This window comes from Anastrepha ludens, chromosome 5, assembly GCF_028408465.1.
Source record: "Anastrepha ludens isolate Willacy chromosome 5, idAnaLude1.1, whole genome shotgun sequence".
NCBI lineage: Eukaryota > Metazoa > Arthropoda > Insecta > Diptera > Tephritidae > Anastrepha > Anastrepha ludens.
Window position 1 is genome coordinate 13,536,106 of NC_071501.1, and position 23,376 is coordinate 13,559,481.

General features: G+C 35.0%; 1 protein-coding gene across 2 annotated transcripts in view; it reads left to right on the top strand.

Annotated features, from left to right (window-relative positions):
* Positions 1–2,000: 2,000 nt before the first annotated feature.
* The window catches only part of LOC128864598 (ethanolamine-phosphate cytidylyltransferase), a 44,682-nt gene continuing 23,306 nt past the window's right edge, over positions 2,001–23,376 (top strand). The window contains exon 1 of one of the 2 annotated variants that reach the window (XM_054104349.1): positions 2,001–2,568. In XM_054104349.1, the coding sequence (XP_053960324.1) occupies positions 2,402–2,568 (167 nt within the window). In that variant the 5' untranslated portion in view covers positions 2,001–2,401. The remainder of the gene's footprint in view (positions 2,569–23,376) is intronic. The other variant, XM_054104350.1, reaches the window with a different exon arrangement.

Here is a 23,376-nt window from a genome sequence, read left to right on the forward strand (position 1 = left end):
GATGGCAAAACCTGCAGCGGGGCGCTAGCAACACACAAATATTTATTAAAGAGGGTTGCACAGCAAACCAGACCCGATGCAACCCTGTTTATATAAATACAAGTCTGTGGCACAGTGGATTCTCAAACTTTTCAAATCACAATTAATTTGTTGCCTATTTACAAAATTACTTTCTTAAAGTACGTTCACATATAAGTAGATGATCTACTTTTTCGTGCTTAAGTCTCAATCCGTAAATAAAAAGCGAGATTTTCCATACAAAATTTCTCTCTCAAAATCTGAGATTTTAAAATAATCCTAGATAATAACCATACTTTTTGACATCCAACTCTGTGTTTTCTGTGTAATAGATCATTATTTTTACGCGTGTAAAAAAAACGTCAAAGTAAAAACTAAATAAAATGGTTGCTGGCAAATAAAATGTTTGTTAGGTATTATTAACTATGCATTTATATAACGGAAAATTTTTTATTACTTATTATAAAATTTAATATCGAATTTCGAATGCGTTTTGTTGCCATAATTTTATGAAACCTCAGTAAACGTCGTTTACGGATATCCTCCAACTGTTTATTATTAGCAGCCAAACACACAATTAAATTAGCTATTCCTTCTCCTTGTCTTTTCTTTATATCGTTAATAATAATTAATGAAACCAAAAACACCGAAATATTCCACCAAAATAATTTGCAAAAAAAAATTTCGTTTCCACGACAGTCGGTTCTACGTTACGGGAAACGACCCGGATTTATATCCGGCCAAGGGCTGTCACTCTAGCAGCATTCCCCGTATGTAAGTAGTGGGAATGTTAATGCTGCTACAACAACAACAACCAACATAATTTCTATGAAGAAAAACCTTTCACAACTGTATTGACAGCTGATTGTCAACTTTGCAGGTAATCTGCCATATGTGAACGGGTAAATTAACTAATCGAATTAAAAAATCTAGGAAGTAAATTTTTATTCCTGCAGCATATTGTTAATAATTTTTTAAATTATTTATGAACTAAAATCTAACTTGTGAAATTCTGAATTGAGAAGTCTATCTTCAAATCTACACTTTCCATAGGAAATATGCTTATGGTTAATTCATTTAGTGATCCCACGGGTGCTGTTCTCTTTCTCTCTCCCTATTACTATTGCGAATTATTTTGTCTAATTTGATTTGACAACTCTTCGAGTGGTTTAAAGCTTTCCGGGATGTGTGATAGTTGTACCATTTTAAGCAGGTTTCAAGAGCTGTCACTGTTTGTATAATTCACTAAATTAGTAATTCATCATCATGAGCTTCTGATACTTCAACAACTTTTCCAAGTGCTGTGACTTCTTTGCGTTCTGCAAGAAAGTATTTTTTTTTTTTAAACTTCCATAATTGTCCACTATTGCTTCCATCTGGCATCAACACTCCGACTTGGTTCCAGATTTCGATTTTTACAATGGTTTTTGCAACAGCATCTTATATGCTCGTGATGGTAGTTCTGTGGAAATTTATGCATTCCCGCAAGAGGGCCTTTTCAACTGCAGTCCTATGAATGATTGTGCTCAGTCTTATTTTAGTTAAAAGGTGGATTTAGGGTGTTTATTATTGATTATAATAACTTAAGAATATTTTATCTAATTAGAGGCCTATGTACGTATATATATGCTTATTGTTACTTTAGTTTAACCTAACCTAACTTTTAATTTTTGCTTACGAAAACTGACTATTTTGACACTCTTCTTAGTTCACTTACACACCTCAAAACTATCGTTGCCAATACGATAGAATTCAATATTCTATAAGGATATTTCAAAGTTTAATATATTTATATAATATTTTTCCGACTAAAATAAATGTGTACTGCGGCAGCTCTTTCAGCTCGAAGTCAGCTGTTGGACAGGGTTCGTTTCTTTAGTACTTTACATTTCTACTACGCTTATACTCAAAAAAGGTGACATATGTGTTTCTTGTTTCTTTTTTTTCCTTATGAGAACCACTTCAACGTGTTTTTTGTTGTTGCGCCAGTGTGCTTTTCCACTGAATTTTGTTACAAAGTGGAAGGCAATAAAAAAGGTTTAAATAAATTACTCAGCAAACAATTGACGAAGTAGTTGCGCGTTTTGGCATATATAAAATACAAGTAGTCGAGTATAAATAATTCTTTCACAGTTCTTAAGTTGTGCGGTTGTGTTTTTTCGTATTCGTACAACATTGTGCAAGTCAAAGTATATATTACAATAAGAATTGTTGTTAACTTGTTTCGACAAGAAAATTCGATTATAGAAGGCGGAAGAAATTCTCTGAAAGAAAAGCTACAAGCGATTTTATAATTAAAAGAAAATTCTTGCAGAAATCGAAAAATCAATTAGTGTGAAAAGCGGTTGTTGCATTCGGTAAAAAAAGAAAGAAAGACAAGAAAATGAGTGAAAAAGTGAGTCAAGCGCTGCACAATGGAATCAACAACGCCCAGGTGGCGACCGGCGAAGGGCCTAGTAATAGTAACGGCCAAAGTCAAGATCAGCAACAGCAAACAACTGACCAACCTCCGGTTGAGAAAAAAGAAGTGCGCGTCTGGTGCGATGGATGGTGAGTCACTCCATTAGTTTTGTTTTCTTGTATTTTCATAAAACAGTGAAAATTGTGTGTAATACATAATTTTCCATTTGCCTACATATATTTGTGTGTAGGAATTTCTTAATGTACACTTACGCAATACTTTCATTTTATGGAATCATTGGAAATGGTTTGAGTTTGATAACCTAAATTTCTAAACAGAGGGTGTGCATGAGAATGTATGCCACATTTTAGAGTGCACTTGTAGACAAATTCTTCTCAATGCGCTACTGATAGTATAAAATGAGAATGGAAAATTGCTCAGAATTCATGAAAGAGATACTTTTATTACTTGTTAACAATAACAAATTTCAATCACAAATTTAAAAATTTTATTTTTTGGTAAACTAAAGTTCACTATATGTGCATATGTGTACTCCTATGTATGCATGCATGTGTATGTATTGTCTGTCGTGAAAATCAGCGAATTGAGAGCATGAGTATCAGTAAAAGATAAAAAATAGAATATGTATTTGTTGCATTTGCATGTGTCCTTGACCTTAGCTCTGGCATAGGTATTGCTGCTATGGCGCAAAACGCACCAGTTATCAGATTGTTTTTGCAAGGCAAGTCAACAAAATTTGTAAGTAGAAAAACGATAAAAATGTATCACCAGGGTCAGTCATACAATAAGCGAAGTTAGTCATGTACCAGTTTGATGGTAATGCACATACATATGTACAAATGCATACGTAATACGTCAGTGGTTCCGCTATGTTTTGATAAGACATGAGATGTTCCGAGTTGGCAAAACATGTGAAATGATAGCACTTCGTATGCCATTGTCCATACAAAATGTTTTAAATTCTTTTAAACGTGTTTAACACTTGAAGTGCGATTTTAACCTATTTGCACTTGTTTGCTCTTTTCCGGTTGAGATACGACGTATACATATTTATTATCAGCTTTTCCGCGACCACATTGCTAATGATGTGAATTCCTTTTTGTGAACGTTAAAGATATTTAGTATCGGTGGTATACATACATACATATGTACATATATTTTTTTAAATTTTATTTATTACGAGCGGGACAGTGCTTTAAGGTTTGTGCAAAAACAGGCTTGGCTTCAAAGGTATTATTTATCCTTTCGACAAAGCTCATAAAACGTAGAGCCGGGTGTTAAATTTTATTTTATTTTTAGTTTAAAAACATTTTATTAAAAAAATACGATTGTTGTTGCAGCAGCATCAACATTCCCTATATATGTACATATGTATGTAGATGAAATGCTGCTGGAGTGTTAGCCCTTGGTCGGTTATAAATCTGGGTCGTCCCGGTAGCGTAGGACTGACTGTCATGAGAATGAAAAAAAAATACGATATGTACGTATGTATGTATGTATGGATTGTAAATTGGGTTTCACTATGTTTTTTTGGTTACGGTTTATCTTCAAGATTTCTTCTTATTTCATACTATATATATACATATGTATGTACATAACACATATCTGCTTTCGTTTATATCCGCTGGTTGATATAGAAAATCGAGTATACTGTGAATTCTATAAGCATAATTTTGAAGTAAGTCATATCCGCCCTCTATTATGCATTTAAACAAACACTGATTTCATGTACATATGCACATACATACATACACATACAGTGCCGGACAAAACATATGGAACTAATAATAATAACTTTATAATCGTAAACGATTTCAATTATTATCAGACATTTAGGCACAGAGAAGTTAAAAACCCATTTATTTCACGAAAAATTGAACTAAAACATTTAAATTTTGTTGCGAATATATTAATTGGTCAGTGAAGTGCAGGACCGCTCTACTATTTTCGTATCAATCCAACTTTAATTTGAAATATTCAAATGGAATAATGAAAGTTCACCAACGAAGAAATAAGATTAGAGATCCGTCTTATTGGCAAGGTACGGTTAAGCATGGCGTAGTGATTTGCCACTGCACACCTGCACCGAAATAAACAACATAATGGATCGATTTATATTCAAAAATATTCTTGAAAGTGCAATGCTTCGCCATCAAACGTGGAATATGCCACTTTCAGGGTTGTTCCAATATGATAAAGACTCGAAGCACACCGCAAAACTAGTAGGAAATCGGTTGGCAACTGAAGAAATGGCCGGCTCAGTTACCCGACCTTAAGGGGTTATACGCAGTTATGAAGCAAATAAAAGACGGGTTGTCAAGGATTTATCCTGAAGAAACTTCAGAATATTTTAATTTGAAAATTTTTGGCGGTTATAAAAGCATCCTTCAAGAACGTAACAAATTTTTTTATTTATGAAAATGTTGATTATAGAGCGCGCTGCAGGTGATTTCTGGATCCTCCTTTAAAAAAAGACGATTTACGGTGTACATCGTAACTCAGGATTGGATTATCTGAAATCAAAAAACCAAACAAATTTTGTTAATATATTAGATTATCTAGTAATTAATCGTTCGGCTAATCAAAATAGTGAATTTTCACAAAATGGCAGCTTTTAAAAGAAATGATTTCGATTTTTACGTTAAAATTTGGCCGTAAATTGATTATAAAATGGAAAATAAGTATCAGATTTACAAAAGGAACGATTAATTACTAGAAAATGTATCTTTAAAGATTGAGTTAAAACGGTTGACCGATCAAACAAACCGTTTTCGAGATATCGTGTACACCGACTTGAAAAATGCCGTTTTGAAAAAAAACACGTTTAAAGTTTCAATACCTACCTTAAAACGTGCCGAGGCATCTCTACATATTTAGGTATAACTCCGAAAGTATTGCTTAGATCTACTTCAAATTTCGTGCGCATACTTTTGAATATATGTATGTACATTACAAAAATGCAATAAAAAAAAAATCGATTTTTTTGAAAGTCATAACTGCGTATAACCCCTTAACCCTTTGGGTACATTTTACGTCTGAGGCACGTCATGCACTTGTTTGTCCTAGGAGCGGATGGTGTGTTTTTTTTTATAATTTTTTTATTTTTTATTTGCAATTCTAATTAACTGAAGTCACCAAACATCAACCCAAGGGGTTGATCCAATAAGAAATCTGTGAGCAATACCATCCCGGGGGATGGCCATAGAGGGTGTCACTGTGGGCAAAAATAAGATATTTAGAATAATTGCTCCCACATCCTCCGTATTCACCAGATTTGGCTCCCAGCGACTACCGGCTGTTCGCAGTCCCAAAAAAAAAAATGCTTGGCGGCGAGAATTTTTGCTCGAATGAATAGGTTATATCGCTGATACTGAGGAGTATTTTGAGGCAAAAGATAAATCATTCGCTCAAAAGTGGTACTGAAATGCTAGAGTGGCGGTGGAATGATTGCGTTGTTCTTGAGGGAAATTACGTTGATGAATAAAGCTAATTTTGAACGAAGGAAACCTGTTTGCTTTGTTAAGTCCAGTACTTTTCAGGCCATTTGTCATACCTGACTTTTTTAGTAGTGCACTGGTTGGCAGCATCACCGGACACTGTGCCCTAGAGCGAATACATAGTAAGCGTATGGGGCTTTCCTCCAATGATTTCTGTTGCAGCTGCCGGAACGAGGAGAAGGTGGATAGTGTTGAACACTTTCTCAGTCACTGTCGTGCTATTGCCAAACTTGCTGTCTTGCTGTTGCTGCCTAAACTCTAACCATCCACAATTTTTCGACATTTATCAAAGAGACAAAATGGCTTCACGTTCCCCCTACATTCGGTTCTGTGTAACCAGAACGACAGGGATTTACTATATATCCGGCTAATAGCTCCTGGTGACGCTCAAGCATGCATGTCCTGCAGCTTAATATCTAAAATTTTTGATTTTCACCAAAGCCGATAACAAGTATGTGTGACACGAAGCAAGTTCGTGAGTCACCCGACACGTACACATATAAGCTGCAGGACATGCATGCTTGACCGTCACCAGGAGCTATAAGGACTGCCACTCCAGCAACACTACACGTACAACAAGAGAGCGGGAGACTTATGCCCAAATCAGTGTTACCACAATGGGTCTCCAGGCCTAAATGGGCCCTCCACATTCTCATGGAGAGTGGGAACCACCGTAACTTAACCTAACTTTCACGTAATAATGGAACTTTTTTTTAATCAATTGTTACATTCAGAGCCAGAAATACTCTACTAATTTTTATTCAATTGTTACATCCATAGTCAGAAATACTTTTACGAATGCCGCAAACTTGTGACACATTATTATTGATGCATGTGCTTAACTGGAGATTTTACTACTGTTATGCGCTTAAAAGTAATTCAACTTTTACAATAAAAGGCTTAAATAAATCCTTTAACATATTTTATTCTTCCCTTATGTCGAAAGCTAAAAAGATTAACCTCTCTGATTATTTTATTATAAAAAAGAAAGTTTTGTTCAGTGTCCCATTTAGCTATTTCGCTTAGTGAGTGTCAATAATATGCACCAGTCCATTATAAATATTTTGTGCGACGCTTTATGTACGTTGGTATCCAAATGTATTTTTTCGATATGTGCGAAAATGAGACTGCACTCGTTAAGCCGAACCTCCCCCTTTTGCAATGAGACTATTTTCTCCTCTTTATACACACATACACATGCATGCTGTTCATACATTTGTCTACGGTACCACTTAAAGCAACAAAGCTTCGCTATTGATTATATGGAATTAAAATGCATGTCATTGCGAGACTGCATCGCAATGAAATCACCTCTGCTACCACTAAGGAATAAGTTAATTTTTAATTAGCCAAGCAGCTTGTCAATTTGCATGCATACTTAGCTATTTTTTATGGCGGAAAATTTTTCTAATATTTTGCAATAAAAATAAACAATTTTCTGAACTCTGTTCTTTAATTTACACATCTGTATTCACGTGGCGTATAATATGACAATTCTGCAACCGTTAATGGATGTTAAATACAGACGATATTAATTTAGTTAGTTAGACTTTACTTTTTTTGGTATAAACAATTAAATAAATATTTTAAATCGTGCTTACAGTTTATCATAATGGATGCCTTATTTATGTTTACATATATTTTGATGTTTGTTAGGGAATTTAATAATATTCAAAGTAAAAAAACGTAGTTTATTAACTTAAGCGGTTACATACCTGTACGTCCAGCAGCGCGAAAAATGCGCTAAACGAAAAACTGTTTTTGGAAGGGATGACAATAGAAATAAATAAAAAAAATTTTGTACATTGTTTATTAGTAATTAAACTTTATAGAAAATTTTATTTCAATTTTTCTTTACAAAAATTAGAATATAAAAAATCACGTGACCCAAATTACATTGAAAAAAAGTTGCTCCACGGTCTGCATCATTTCTCCTTGAAATGTTGATGGATCTGTAAAAAGTAAAAAACAAATGTAAAATAAAATAAAAATTCTTGTAAAAATAGTTATAGTCTGTCATAAATGTCACATTTTAATTATGTTTATACAATTTTTTAATAAAAATATCAAAAATTCAGTTCGACAGACTATAGATTGTTTAAAAAACAAACCGCATGAAAAAATATTAAAAACTGCAAGAGTTATCATGCAGACCGTGCCAGAAAAAGTAAATAGTTTCGAGAGAAAAACGAGTTAAAACTTTCAAGTCCCTCAAACGAAGGACAGCTACCTGCGCACATCAAACTCGCGCCGGATAGTAACTTTGTATCTATGGGGAATTTTTACAATCGACTTCCACAGAAATACACCTAAAACTCTAAAGAATAATAATCTGTAAAAAAAAATTGATTTTCTAAAAATTCTGGACGTACATAACCCCTTAAATGCTGCACAAAAGTTGTATTGAAAGGTTGGCAAAAAAAAAAAATGTTTTTCTTGATATGATGGAATGTTCTTACTTTGGTGGCAGGTAGCGAAATGGTTATTAGATCTGTTTCAGAAGAATTCATTATTATGCCGCGGAAAACCGCTTTTCTAAAACGAAATTTCCATTAATTTCTTCTGGAGCTATGAAGGTTGCCTTTTGTATTTTACGCTAAATAATGAAAACACAGTAAAATAATGATGCAAATGGCTTTATTGTTTTTCAAAATATTCTCATTGGAAGCACTTTTGCCGCTCAGAAGTGAATGCCTCCAAAACGAGCTGTTTAAAAGCTGCAACAGCTTCTTCAGGCGTTGAAAAATGTTGGCCGCACACTTTAGTTTTTTGATATTAGGGAACAAAAAATATCATTAGGTGCCAAAGCAGGGCTGTAAGACGGATGACCCATTAAATTTATATTTGTGGACGCCGATAAAGAGATCACGCTTTTTCTTGAAGAAGGCTGATTCGGCTGCTGCGGTTGGTTTTCCTTAATTGTCCGAAAACTTCTTGCAAACAAATGTATTCCACTCAGAATTGACTGTTTGAAGTTTCACTAGTGGCACAGTTGCTTTAAAGTGCTTCGGCGTTCAACTTTTGTTGGATCAAGCCCGTCTTGGAACACCCGAGAATGCTGCTGGAGTGACAGGTCCTTTGCCGGATGGAAGTCCGGGTCATTCCGGTAACGTAGAACCGAATGTATAGTTCTTCTTCTTAAAACGTTTTATTTGTGTGAACAAAATGCAGCTATAAGCAACCATTTTGAGCATAAACAAAATATTTTTTTGTTTATTTTTAACAATATTCTGATTCGGCCAGAAGAGATTTCTCAAACTAAATTCACTAACTTCTAACTAAGAGGGAGGCTAAGTTACTTTAATTATTGAAAAAAAAAAATTTAAAAAAAAAATTAAAAAAACGAAAATTAAAAAAAAGAAATAAAAATTAAAAAAAAATTATAAGGAAAAAAATTAAAAAAAAATTAAAAAAAAATTAAAAAAAAATTATAAGGAAAAAAATTAAAAAAAAATTAAAAAAAAAAATAATTAAAAAAAAATTAAAAAAAAAATTATAAGAAATTAAAAGAAAAAAAATAAAAATTATAAAAAATAGCATATTCTGCCTTGTTATACTTAGTTCTGGAATTATTCGTAGAAAATTATTTAAATTAAATAACGTTTTCTGTGCTAACAGTCCTTGGCCGAATATAAATTTAGGCCACCTCAGTTCCTGCGATTGAACTATTTTGCTTAAGTTCATGAGCGCTTTTAATATTACTCATTTTCTGTTTTTTTCTTTAATACTATTTTTAAATATTTAAATGCTATTAATCTTAAGTGCAAATAAATAAAATACGCACTTAAACATGAAAAATAAAAGCTCTAGGATTTCAATCCCACATAAATACACACGTATGCACATATATTTGTAAATAAATAAATTATAAATACCCATAGTAATCTTTAGAAATGTAAACTGCGAAATAAATCTTACACTGCGGCATCAACAAATATGTATGCATTTCCTCTTGATTCATTTTGTTTATCTATTTTTGGCTTTGAATGTGATTTCTAATTGTGGCGTGATGTGTGCAGGAACATGATGGGATGTGTGTGGTATAAAAGTAATAATAATAATAATAACAATTGACTCTTACACCCCTTGCGTCGTGACGAGCTCCTTCTCCTATTTGTAGTGCGCGGTTTGAACGACAGATGGGCGGCATTTCTCGTACATGTATGGGGAATGTTTATGCTGCCACAGCAACATCAGATGGTTTTTTGTGAAGAGCTTTTTCATGGCAGAAAAACTTTCGTAGGTTTGCCATTACTTGCCGAGGGGCAACAGCTATTAGAAAAAAAAAGAAATTGTTTTTATCATTTGTTGTTTCATGCTCGGGGTTTCGAGTGTGGGCTCTATTGAATGGTAGTCACACACCAGCCCAATACGGCTAAGTGTTAATATTTACAAACAGATTGTCGCTGATTGAAATTTTATTGCTGTTATTCCCCTTAGACTTGACTTTCTTTGCTCATCGTATATTCATATGTATGCATGCATGAATTTGTTAGTGTTCGAAAAGGGGAAACTATTAAACAGTTTCTAGCATTTCTTTCGGTGCTTCCGATTAATGCTCTTTGAAGTGTAGGTACATATGTACATATGTATATAATAATAGCGCACATACAGTCAGCGTCAAAAAACAAATGTGATGTACATATTGATAAGTTTTGACTATTTATTTTGCAATTTCAATTTTTTTGTTTTTATGAATATAGTTCATACTAAAAAAAAAAAAACCATTTAAAGCAAAGTTGCGAAATTTGTATAGAATTTGTAAAAATTCGCCAAATTTTCATAAAAATTTTAAACTTCTTACTCAGAATTTTCAGAATAATTTCGGGTATGCAGCTTTATAAAGGGTGTTTTTTTTAGAGGTTAGGTTTCCAAGATGAAATAAAACGTATATAATTTAATGTTATGGCCAAGAATTTAGCTTTATTATAAAGATAAGGGTTTGCCATTATGTTTTAAAAATGATTTCGGGCAAGTGGCCGCCGCGGCTGGCTCGAATAAATTCCAGCCGAGAGGCCCAATTTTCGACCACTTTTTGCAGCAATTGGGGCCGTATGTCAGCAATAACGCGCCAAATATTCTCTTCCAAGACGTCAATCGTCTCGGGCTTATCTGCGTAGACAAGCGACTTCACATAGCCCCACAAGAAATAGTCCAGCGGTGTTATATCGCACGATCTTGGAGGCCACGCCACAGGTCCACGGCGCGAGATAATGCGCTCACCAAAAGTTTCCTTCAATAAATCGATTGTTGCGTTGGCTGTATGGCATGTAGCGCCGTCTTGTTGGAACCAAAGGTCGCCCACATCGACATTGTCCAATTCAGGCACGAAAAAGTCATTAATCATGGCTCTATAGCGCTCTCCATTGACTGTAACATTATGGCCGGCTTCATTTTTAAAAAAATATGGACCAATGATTCCCTCTGCCCATAGAGCACACCAAACAGTGACTTTTTGAGGATGTAACGGCGTCTCAGCAATGGCTTGTGGATTATGTTCACTCCAAATGCGACAATTTTGCTTATTGACATACCCATTCAACCAAAAGTGAGCTTCATCGCTGAACAAAATTTTCTTGTGAAAATCGGGATCGGTGGCCATCTCGTTTTGGGCCCATTCACCGAACGTGCGACGCGCTTGATGGTCGTTCGGCTTCAATTCTTGCACGAGTTGGATTTTCTAAGCCCGCAAACCAAGAGCCTTCCGCAAAATCTTCCATGAAGTGGATGGGCACATCCAATTGCTGCGCGCGATGGCGGATGGACTCATTCGGGTCTTCTTCGATACTCTGCTCCACAGCAGCAATAGCGTCTTCGGTGCGCACTGTACGACGTCTCGGAGGATGCGTATTATCCACTAGAGCAAACGTGGTGCGAAACCGATCCATGGTTAATCGAATTAGTGACTCTGATGGACGATTATGTCGACCGAATATTGGACGCAGCGCGCGATGCATCGCGCGAACCGAACCATTATTTTCGTAATAAATTTGCACGTTTGCAAACGTTGTTCAGGTGTAAGTCTATTCATTATGAAATGGCAAACCAAACCGAGCATAAATCAAGTGACAGCTGTCAAAAAGACCATCTACGAAAAAAGTAGTGCCAACTTGAAAACCTAACCTCTAAAAAAAACACCCTTTAGATCATTGAATTTTGGTGTCAAATTTGGAATTAGTTTCAAGTTGTTCAAAACTCGCATTGATTTTTCAAAAGCTTTTCTGCTGACTGTGTTGGTTGTTTTCTTCTATATAAAAAATGTGCAGTAGTTGTTAAATGAAGAAAATGCACAAGACCGCGACAAAAAAAATTCTCTAAAATTCATCTTTGACCTCCTTAAAACTTGAACTTTATTATACTAAAATTCAATGATTTATAAAACTGCATACCCGAAATTTTTCTAAAAATTCTGAGTAGGAAGTATAGAAATTAGACTAAAAATTGCCGAATTTTTGCAAATTATACAAAAAATTTTGCTTTATCTGTTTTTTGTTGTAGTATGAACTGTGTTTTTATAAAAGAATAATTGAAATTACAAAGCAAATAAATAAACAGTTAAAACTTGTCTATATATGGTAAGCACTTTTTTTTTTACGTCGACTGTACATGAATGTACATTGGCCGTACTGGCTGAGGTTGGTCCTCAGTGCAGCCATTCATGTCTTGTTGATTTTATTGTGGTGTGGTGCGTTAAAATAATGCATGTAGATACGTAAAAATCACGTGATGTGACTGACCACCTCATCATACCTCATCTTGTTGTACAACAACAAAAGTAATTACACACATTGCGCATGTCTGGCAACTTGATTAAAAAATGCATTTGCTTATTTAAGCAGTTTGGTTGGTTTTAAATTTCGCAAATAAGGGGGTGAGAGTAGTGGAATGCAGCAAATTTAGGAAATTAATGAAATCATTTTTTTAACTAAGCTTCTAAATTTGTATTTGAAATCGGAGAACATCTAAATTAGAGAATATTTAAACCAAAGAAGAGCGAAGCAGATTTAAATGGTCAGCAGCATTCTCCAAAAATGTATCGTGTATGCTGTGCCAGTAACAACAATAATAGTGGGAAGCTGCAGATACAATGTCTGTATGACTCGTATGATTTCATTGTTGCTGACGTGTTTCTTAGTTTAAAAGTATAATTTTTTTTGGATATTAATAGTATTTCATTTTTTATGTTAATGGTGGATCCAGAATTTCAACAAAGGGACAAAAACTTCTATGCTTTTTAAAATTAAGTTTTTGAATAAAAATACGTCTGATTACAAATAATAAAAAGTACAACTTTCTGCTCTCTGCCTACGTATTTTAAACGAGTTGAATTGATTCGACGACGACTCGAAGTAAAAGTTACGGCACGGCTTAAATTCGTTTACGGAATGTTTCTTCGCAAATCGTATTTTCCAGACTTATTCACAAATTGTAGATGTGGTTTGGCGGTAGATACAATTTTTTTGTCGAATAAAGAGTTGGTCAATGAAGCAAACAACTAAATGCACACAATTTCGAAGGCCTCGATAAATGCTATCATTTGGCTGACGTCGAAAAATGATTGAAACGTGGGATGATGGGTGACGAGATATGTAAAGGGGGAGGGCGGCCATGTTGAAAGATAAAATGATTTTTGGCGAGAGTTTGTTTTTATTTATATTTTCAGGGACTTCTTGCTTTCCCTTAATTTTTTTTGGACTTTATAATGGCAAACTGCCGTCTGTGAAACCATTTTCGATTTCTAGCAGATCCGTATGCGCTGGGTGTAATAAATTTGTTTGCGAAGCTGTAAATGAAAAACGGCACTTTGTTCTTTTTCCCTCTATAGAAGTTGCTAGCTAGTTAAGTAACGTTAATACAAAGGCATATCTAATTAAAACAAATATTAGATTAATGTAGACGACTTCACTGAAGTTTTGAGTAAAACTCTAGATCCAAGACGGATTTATTACAGGTGATGGCATTTGCATAGGGCTTGTAACAACCTACCTATCCAATAATTAATACACATTAATTAATTCTTGATTTTGACCGCTTGTCTCTTTATTTACGTGTGCTTCTCAACTGTCTGACATCGACTACGACTCTCACTACACTCTTTATCGACACTGACCGCTCAGCACATACAAGTGCATACATACAAGGTGACAGATGTTATTTCTCATATAATGTCTAAACGTCGTTTTCATTTACGGATCTCCACAGGGCCCATTTACACAGGGAAACATTTTGTTCGTGGAGAAGGACGGCTGCGGAAGAGGGAAGGGAATTTGTCTCCCGTACTAGCGACACGCTTTGTGCTTCTCATTCGTATTTCCAATCTTAAAGCAATTTTTGACAGTTGCTTCATTTGTTTTCTTTTTTTGCGGGAGAAAGTTCTGAATTATGTTTTGGTTTTCAATCAAACGAAAGAAATCAACGATGACAAACATCCGAATACTCAAGTTAATTTTAAGTTAATTATTTATATATGAAGTATTTTTGATTTAATTTTTTTTTATTCAAGTACAAAAATTTATATATATTGTACATATGTATATGAAAGAAAAAAACAAAAAAATGATTTATTATTTAATCACTTTGCATTCTTCATTGAAATATTTAAGAAACTGTTGACGAACATTCTCCGCTTTACATGTTAGCGGGTTGTAGAATATATCGGAACGAACCGTCAAAATGTTGCCGAAAACAATTTTGTCCGTGCGACCGCGAATTAAACATGAAAAGAGAATTTTCAGTGTCTCCCTTCCAGATGTAGCCGTGTGTAAATCTGCACATATAATATTAGTAAAAACATACATTTAGTTTGTTTTTGCTTTTTGAAATCATCATCATATTCCTCCACACTTGCCATTTCCCCTTCGCCTACATGAACGCCAAAAAAGCGTTCTTTACCCCGCTTAACTTTTTCAAGCCCAATACACTTTCATGTTTTGTTTTGCAATATTTCACTTTAGATATTTATTTGAATGATCAACTATACATTCTCAATGTGCACTAATGGCGAAGTAAACACACAGATGTAAACAAAACAAATAATTTCAACGTTATTCAAATCTACGGCGTAAAATTCAGCTGGGCGGATGCCATCACCTGTAATAAATGCGCCTTGGCTGGAGCTAACATTTCCACTACTGTCGGCTCTACTACTCGGATTTACATACACGCATATACATATTCGGTTACTCCAGCAGCATTCGCAAAACATTTAGGGGAATGTTATGCTATTACAACAACATCAGGTAAACTTCCCACGCTCGTGTCTCGCTGCAAAATGACGCCAATGCCGAATCCAAACAAGGTGTTGTTGTTAGAACGGCTGCATTGTTTGTTTGCTTTCTTGTGTTTTGAATATTAAAGTGATTCGATTGCAATTCATGGAATCCGTAAAAAGTAATCTGTTGTTTTGGACATTTGAACCTCCAAATTGCAAAAACAAACAATGTATATGTACTTTCGTTGCAATTTTTATATGAATTCTCCTTGAATGACGCTTTTGTTAAAAAATGGTTTGTTTATGGGCAATCGCTACTTGTTTACGCTTATGTATGCAATTGTCTACAATAATTAAGGTCTAGTTACATAAACGAAAAGTATATTATTACATGTTTACAATGTGTTCACACATACATACATACATACATACATATTGCATATGACTACATTATGCATGTAAACATCGCACGAGCCTTAATTCTCAGCAGCTACACTATCAACAAATAGGATCTATTGGGTAGGTTTACGTACATAAACAAATGCATCTGCGTCTGTCTAAAAACAAAACAAACCAAAAATAAATTGTTAAATTAAAAAGAAGCAAAAATCAATTGTAAACATGGCTGTATGTGTGGCCATTCACCTTAAACAAAAATTTGTATACAAAAGAAAATGTAGTAGTCGAATGAAATGAAATGAAAAAAATAGAGAATATGACTTATAAATTATTGACTTATTAGTACGCGTATGCATTCCAAAATTTGTACAATAAAACAAATATGACATCTACGTGCTGCTCTCAACTTTCGCACATTCCTCTATATTATCCTTATTCACTAAAAAATTTATAAAAAAAAATGTTCACGGTGAATATTTATAGTATTTATTTTATATATTATTCATTCAGTGAATTCATTTTTTACTACGTAAATATCTATGTATGCATACAGTGGTCGGTAGCAAAAATTCTTGCAGCCATACATAAATATATGCATATATATATAAATACATACATACATACATACATACATACACACATATGCGTTTTTAATTCTTCCAAATAACAAAAGTATATTTGCGCTGATAAAGCCAGATTCCAAATTCTACACAAAATCGCGTGATGTTCTTTCCTCCAATCACACTCGACGTACCATTGACGTAACGCCTTCAATTGATTAAAAATTGTATACATATATATATGTATATGTATGTACATATGTATGTCTACACACTTTTACACAAATCCACAAGTGCACATTTGCGCGCCTTAATCTCGGTCCCTTGTTCCAATTCAATGTGTACTATTGTATATATGTACATATGTAGATACATGTATAAAAAGGGTCTTTCAAAAGTGACGCTTAGATGCTAGTATTGAATAATTGCTATGCGGTACCTTTTTGCCATGTTGTTATTGTTGTTGCAACAGCATAAAAATTCATATACGGGGAATGCTGCTGAAGTGACGTCCTTGGCCGGATATAAATCCGGGTCGTCCCGCTAATGCAGAACCGATTGTCGTGGGAACGTTTTTTCTGTCATCTTTGACATTTTTCAAGTATACAGTTGTACAATTTTACCCACTAGAACAACTCCTTAAAATTATTGAATCTTATTATGAAAATGCTCCATTTTAAAGAACAACAAATTCCAAATTCCTTATTTTTTTGGTGGAAATAATCAGCTGAATGAGTCGACAATTTAAGTTGTCGGGGTTAGAAAACGGACTGGCAGAACAAAAGTGGACGTTCTGTTGAGAAAATTACTGCTATAGCGCAAAGTGATCTCGAAGTTCTCAACAATTCATGAATCGATTGTTTCACATATCGGGAGGTGTAAGGGGTTTTTAGAAATCTGAGGAAGCAGCTATCAGTATTCTAAAACCTCAATTCGTATTGGCGCACCGTGGGAATCTCAGCAACCATGACAGAAGACGGGGTACCTACTCATCTAACACCCCTCTCTCTCTCTCTGGACCCAACCCATCGAAATAGCAAGTTTTCTGGGCCTACCGCAAGATGAGTCAGACGAAGACGACCGGTGATTACACTACACTGACAGGGTAAAGGTACTGCTACAACAACAATGAGGTATCCAGGGAGGATTTCGGAGGGCTACTTTGACATATACAGTTTAAAGTTCGCAGCGTTTTTCTCGAAAGGAGCCACAGCCAAAGGCGTCTGTTCTTCAGACTAGAAGCGGCCTCATCGTACTATTGAGTATCTGCTCAGCTTACTCGTGGAGCTCACTAGATCTTTCTTAGGCTTGTAACTTATGGATGTACTCCACGTTTTTCGAGCTACAAATATAAAAACACGCATTTTAACCTGCGAGGAATACATCCTCCAAGTGGTACTCAGAAATGTGGAAAATCCGCCTGCTACGGCAGCATGCACGACAGATTTGGAGGTGCAGAATTTGTGTTTATATGGAAATAGTTCTGAAACCTGAAGCTAGTTCTGAAGCTTTGTTAAACGCGGCCAAAATCGCGCCAATCAAGAAGAAAAGAAGAAGTTCTGAAACCTCAGAGGTCCTATTTCTATTAGGGATAAAAGGAATTGATGATGATGGTGATTTTTTACATATAATTGTTAAGAGTTGTATGTTGTGAGTAAAAATTGTGAATCCTCAAAGAATCTATGTATGTAAATTTTTACGTTTTTTGTTTTGTTTTTTTTGAAACGATATCTAGGCGCGTCTTTTGAAAGACCCTTTATATATGTATATTAATTACTATGAAGGAAGTACATCACAAAAGCGGCTTGCGCGTGGGGTTTAAAGCCTTTACCAACAGGCTAGTGGCATTATACTACAAATAATCATTTAAAATAAATTTGAGCACAATTGATAAGACATTATCACCAAGCCACACAATCGCTTGTCGCAGGCGAAAGAATAGAGTATTCCTGAGTTTACTCGTACGAGCATTCTTGCGGTAGTTGAAGACCGTACAAAATCTCCGGGAGCAAAGGTTCCACAGTTTGTCGTTTTACTTGAGCTGTCTGCCGTTCTGATCTGCCTTCCGGCACGATTTGCGTAGATTTTGAAAACTAAGGTTGATTTTCCGTTGGTGGAATCTTTTCATAGTAATTTGATTATTGTGAATGCGACAATTATTTAATTAATTAAATATATTATATCACTTCTCATTGACTAGCTTTGTATGGTAATATGAATGGATGGAAAAAAATACTGAACTAATGAAATACTTGCTTTTTTGTTTTATTGAAAATCCCGCACGAAAGCGAAATCGATGAACTTGCACTTAACCTGAATTACGCATTTGCGATATCAGCATTTATGTATAGACTGAAGGCGTACGGTTTTATTCATAAAAAGATCAGGCAAATTTTTTATGATTTTCAAATTCCATAATATTTAATCGTTACTTTATTTAGCATTCGAAAGGACAGGTCGCAGCAAACTTGAAAATAATCAGCGACAAATTCTGTAAAAGCGTAGCTATTTTTAATATCAATTAAGATTAAGTTAGAGTTGTAAAAATTTTCATAAATACAGGGTGAACGATATGAAGTGTTACCAACTTCAGACTGATTGTATCTGTAAAACTCATGCTCATGACATCAACGTCAAAATTGTTCTAATGACAGTTCAATATATTGTTTATAAGCCATCAAAAGCATTTGCGTCTCCATTTTGTTGAATTTTTTTTTCTGTGATAGAACTCAAACGTAATAGTGTGATTGCGTTATATTTGGCTGGAAAATCACAACCAGCCATTGTTCGTGAGCTCAGTCACCTCAAATTGAATAAAATGTTTGTGTATCGCACTATAAAACGTTACAAAGATACTGGTTGCATTGCAAAACGCTATGGAGGTGGACCAAAAAAAACCGCAACAACGCCAGAAATGGTTCGGAAAGTGAAGGCTCGACTTGAACGAAATCCACGACGAAGTGGAAGAAAAATGGTCAAAGAACTGAAAATATCGCAAGACAGCATTCGACGCATATTGAAAAATGAGCTCAAGGTCAAGGCGTACAAGTTCCAAAAAGCACACGATCTTTCACCCCAGCAAAAAAAGTTCGGTACGAAAGAGCAAAGGAGTTGTTGCGTTTGCAGCGAATTTCCTAACATTGTGTTTTCTGATGAAAAAAAATTCCCAATTGAGCAGTTCATAAACACTCAAAATGATTGTGTTTACTTGACCGAACGCTCTTACGAGAATTTGAGCCTACGTATGGCCACTCGAAGCAATTTCCCATCGCATGTAATGGTTTGGGCCGCAGTGACCGCTGATGGACGCTCTCCAATCGTTTTTATCGAGTCTGGTGTCAAAGTGAATGCGACTTATTATCGGGAAAATGTTTTAGAAGCTGCTTTAGAGCCGTGGACACGCAAACATTTTGGTCGTAGACCATGGACGTTCCAACAGGACTCGGCACCGTCTCAAAGCTCGTGTGAACCAAGAATGGTTATAAAAACATGTTCCACACTTCATTTCGTCCACACAATGGCTTTCGAATTCGCCAGACGCAAACCCGATGGACTATTCCATCTGGTCCATTTTGGAGAGCAAGGTGAGGACTAAAAAATATGCCAGTATGGATGCGCTGAAAAAAGCGATTATACGAGAATGGGCCAAAATACCTCAAGATCACATTCGTGCAGCACGCAACTAATTTTTTGACCGTTTGAAGGCTATAGTCAAGGTCAAAGGTGGTCATATCGAGCTAAAGTGAATATATGTTAAAATTGTAATCATTTTTGAACAATTTTGTCTTTGAAATCAATAAAAACTAATTTCGCACAAAAAAGTTATTGTGTTTTGAATAGGTAACACTTCATTTCGTTCACTCTGTAATTTATTTATTTTGGTATTTGATATCTATGCACTATAAAGCAGATAGTTGGTTCGGCGTTCTTGTTGTTTCAACTGCAAAAAACGTTGAACATAATTTTTGTGTTACCATGAAAGAAAAGAGCTGGTAATTTTAAACTAAGTATGAAAATTCAACCAAATTCACTCTTGATTTTCATCCATGACTCAGACTCGGTTTCACCAATCAATTAAATTAATTAATTAAAATGTAAAATAGCAAAGTTTCGTATTGAAATTGTACAACTTTAAATTTTAACAGCCTGGAAAATTTCAAAATTGCATTAGACTGTTGACCTTTAACCAAAGAATGTTAATGAATGCATGAGAATGTTTCCTTAACATTTAACCAGAGAATGTAATGAGTAAATGAGAATGTTTCATTAACATTCTCTACTTTAACTAAATGTGTAGCAGTCAACTTATTGTATGTTAGCCGTTTAATGTCTATTAACAGTTGCTCTGTTAAATTAATGTATTTCTGTTATCCTAAAAATGCTACTAGTGTGAACCGTTTAGTACCAGAGTTGTGTTAAAATCAAACAGAGATTTCTGTTGTCTTTTGAACAACTGTGTGTGCTGTTAACAGTCCGAACAGGCCGAAGTTAGTTTCTTGCCTAGACCATTAATGCTTTTAACAACTGAGTCGGGAAATGTTGAGAGTTCGAGGTACAATATATACAAATAGTATTTATAATGGTATTTATATATCGCAGCGCTTACATAGGCGGTTTTGCAGTATCTCCTATACTATAAATGGCTTCTGAATTCAATAGATTCCAGTTTTGTGCTCATCTAGTTTTCGCAATGATAAGCTATAAGCTACAAGAAAAATCACTGGATATTCCACGTAGAATCGCGTTCAGCTCCTGAGAATTCTGCATTATTGCCTCAATCATCTTGAAACTCTTTCCTCGAAGTTGTAACTCAAGTTGTGAAAAGTAGACCAGAGGAATGTGTGTCTTGTTTGGTCATTTAATCTCGCCCAAGATGAGGTGCTTGAGCCGGTGAATTGTCATGCAATGCCATAAACCAAGAGTAGTTTCTTTACAATTCCGGTCTCTTGCGACGAACATTCTGTCTCAGACTTTTGTTTTTTGGCCTGGCCAAAGGCACCCGGAGTGAGCCACACCACGGCTGTCAAAGCAAACTGCCTGCAAAACCTCATCAATCAATCATTACATTTGTTTTCGATATTTTCTGGTCCCTGAAGGCCAAAGTTAAAATTTTAAATGCTTTTGCAAAGTATATTTAGTCAGGATCACACAATTTTAGACGAGCTCTTTGATCAAACATAGCAAAATTTTCAGTATGCACGAAATTAATAGCTTATTTACAAAGCAATTAGCCACACACACTTTTTAATAGAAGGCAGTGTAAATATTAATTAATCAACACCTTTTTGCTATATTTGTCGCAAAAAAAATTTCACAATCACAATTGACTGTCAATAAATAGTTAATAGCTTTAAACCTTTTTTTTAGTTCTTAAATACTTTCATAAAATATTCGTGCATTTTAAAATGATTGAAATTTACTTTGCATGTTCTATGCCAATTAAAGAAAGCTGTTAAAATAAAATTAATCGAACTTAAAATTTGATGGCATCTGTCACAAGTTTAAATATTTATTTAACAACGTCTTGCGTCTTAAATTGTCGGAAGCTTGTGGACTTTTGATAAAACAACTTTAGGCGGCTTAGCTCTTTCCATCTGTTAAGCTCTAAGTTACTGGATTCTAATACAATATTGGAACTTTTAATCATGCAAATGCTTGGTTTAGAAATCCATCCAAATAAAAATTTTATAAGAATTTAAAATTTGTCCATGAAAGAACATAACTGACTAACTGACTAAACCTGCTATAAGCGGATGAGTTGTTTTGTCAAAAGTGCATAGATACAATTTTCTTTACATTATTTGCACAGCTTTGTAATAATTCGCAATGCCAAACAAACAACAAAAGCAAACATACATTTTAAGAAATACTTTTGAAAATCCTTGAACCTGTAAACGAACTTCTGGCAATGTGTGTTCGAAAACAATGGGAACTGTAGATGGCACTTAACCCTCGAATCGACTGCGTGAATTTTCAATTTGAATCTGCTGATATTTACTTTCGCAATTTAATGCTAATTTTTATGTTGGATTTATGGAAAATTTGAAATAAAAAATTGATTAAAATGAATATTAAAACATTTAAAAGAATCTAAAAACAAATTCCAATATTTTGTATAGAGCGAATAACTGGAACAGAATTAAAAAAGATCTTGTCGATTCAATGAAATAATATATAAACAAATATATTATAATAAAATAATAAAATATAACAAATAATAGAAAGCTATAGGCAAAACCTGGAGTTTTTCACCTCGGATCATTTATTGGATATATACCTCGATCATCAAACCGATACTCTTCTACGGTGTGGTTGTATGGTGGACAGCACTCGAAAAACGGTGTAGAATAGCCGCAATTGATCGAGTCCAAAGAACAGCCTGCCTCCTGATAACAGGATGCTTAAGTACAACACCTACTAAGGCTCTAAATACGTTGCTTCACTTGTTCCCTATCGATCTGGCTAGCAAAGCGATTGCAGCGAAAGCAGCGACACGCATGAATGCCATATCGAAATGGAATAAGTATCTTGGCCATTCGGCCATACTGAACAGGAACACTGTTATCTCTTCCGACATAGACTATCATGCAAGTTTTCCATCACCACTCTTGCTATTCTCCTGCTCACTCCCAACTAGGGAAGAATGGAAGACAAATCTTACCGAAATCGATGGCCCTCTAATTATATATACAGATGGTTCAAAACAAGACGGTAAAGTGGGATTTGAAATCTTTTCAAATTCCCCTCACATCAATCTATCATTTAGATTACCCGACTACTGTGGTGTATTCCAAGCGGAAGTATGCGCTATCTGGTATGCTGCGAAAACTCTCTTAGAAAATAGAATATCACTAGAGGATATCCGCTTTTTCACCGACAGTCAAGCGGCCGTTCGAGCACTCAGCTCCTCTTATACCCACTCAGATGTGGTTCGATCCTGTCTCTTATCTCTTAACGAGATAAGTGTTCAGAATTCTGTCCAAGTTACTTGGATACCGGGTCACAGTGGATTCGAAGGTAACTGCAAAGCTGATGAGCTCGCAAGAGCTGGAGCTGCGCAATCAAATGTTAGTAACTTGCCCACAATCCACATTCCGCTCGCAACATGTAAAATTATCATTGATCGAGAATTTCACAGCATTGCTGATCGGAGGTGGCGAGTGGAAACTACTTGCGTTACGACCAGACAAATCTGGCCATCCTACAATCTGGAACAGACAAAAACCCTTATAAGTCTTTCGAAACACGAACTAAGGCATATAATATTTC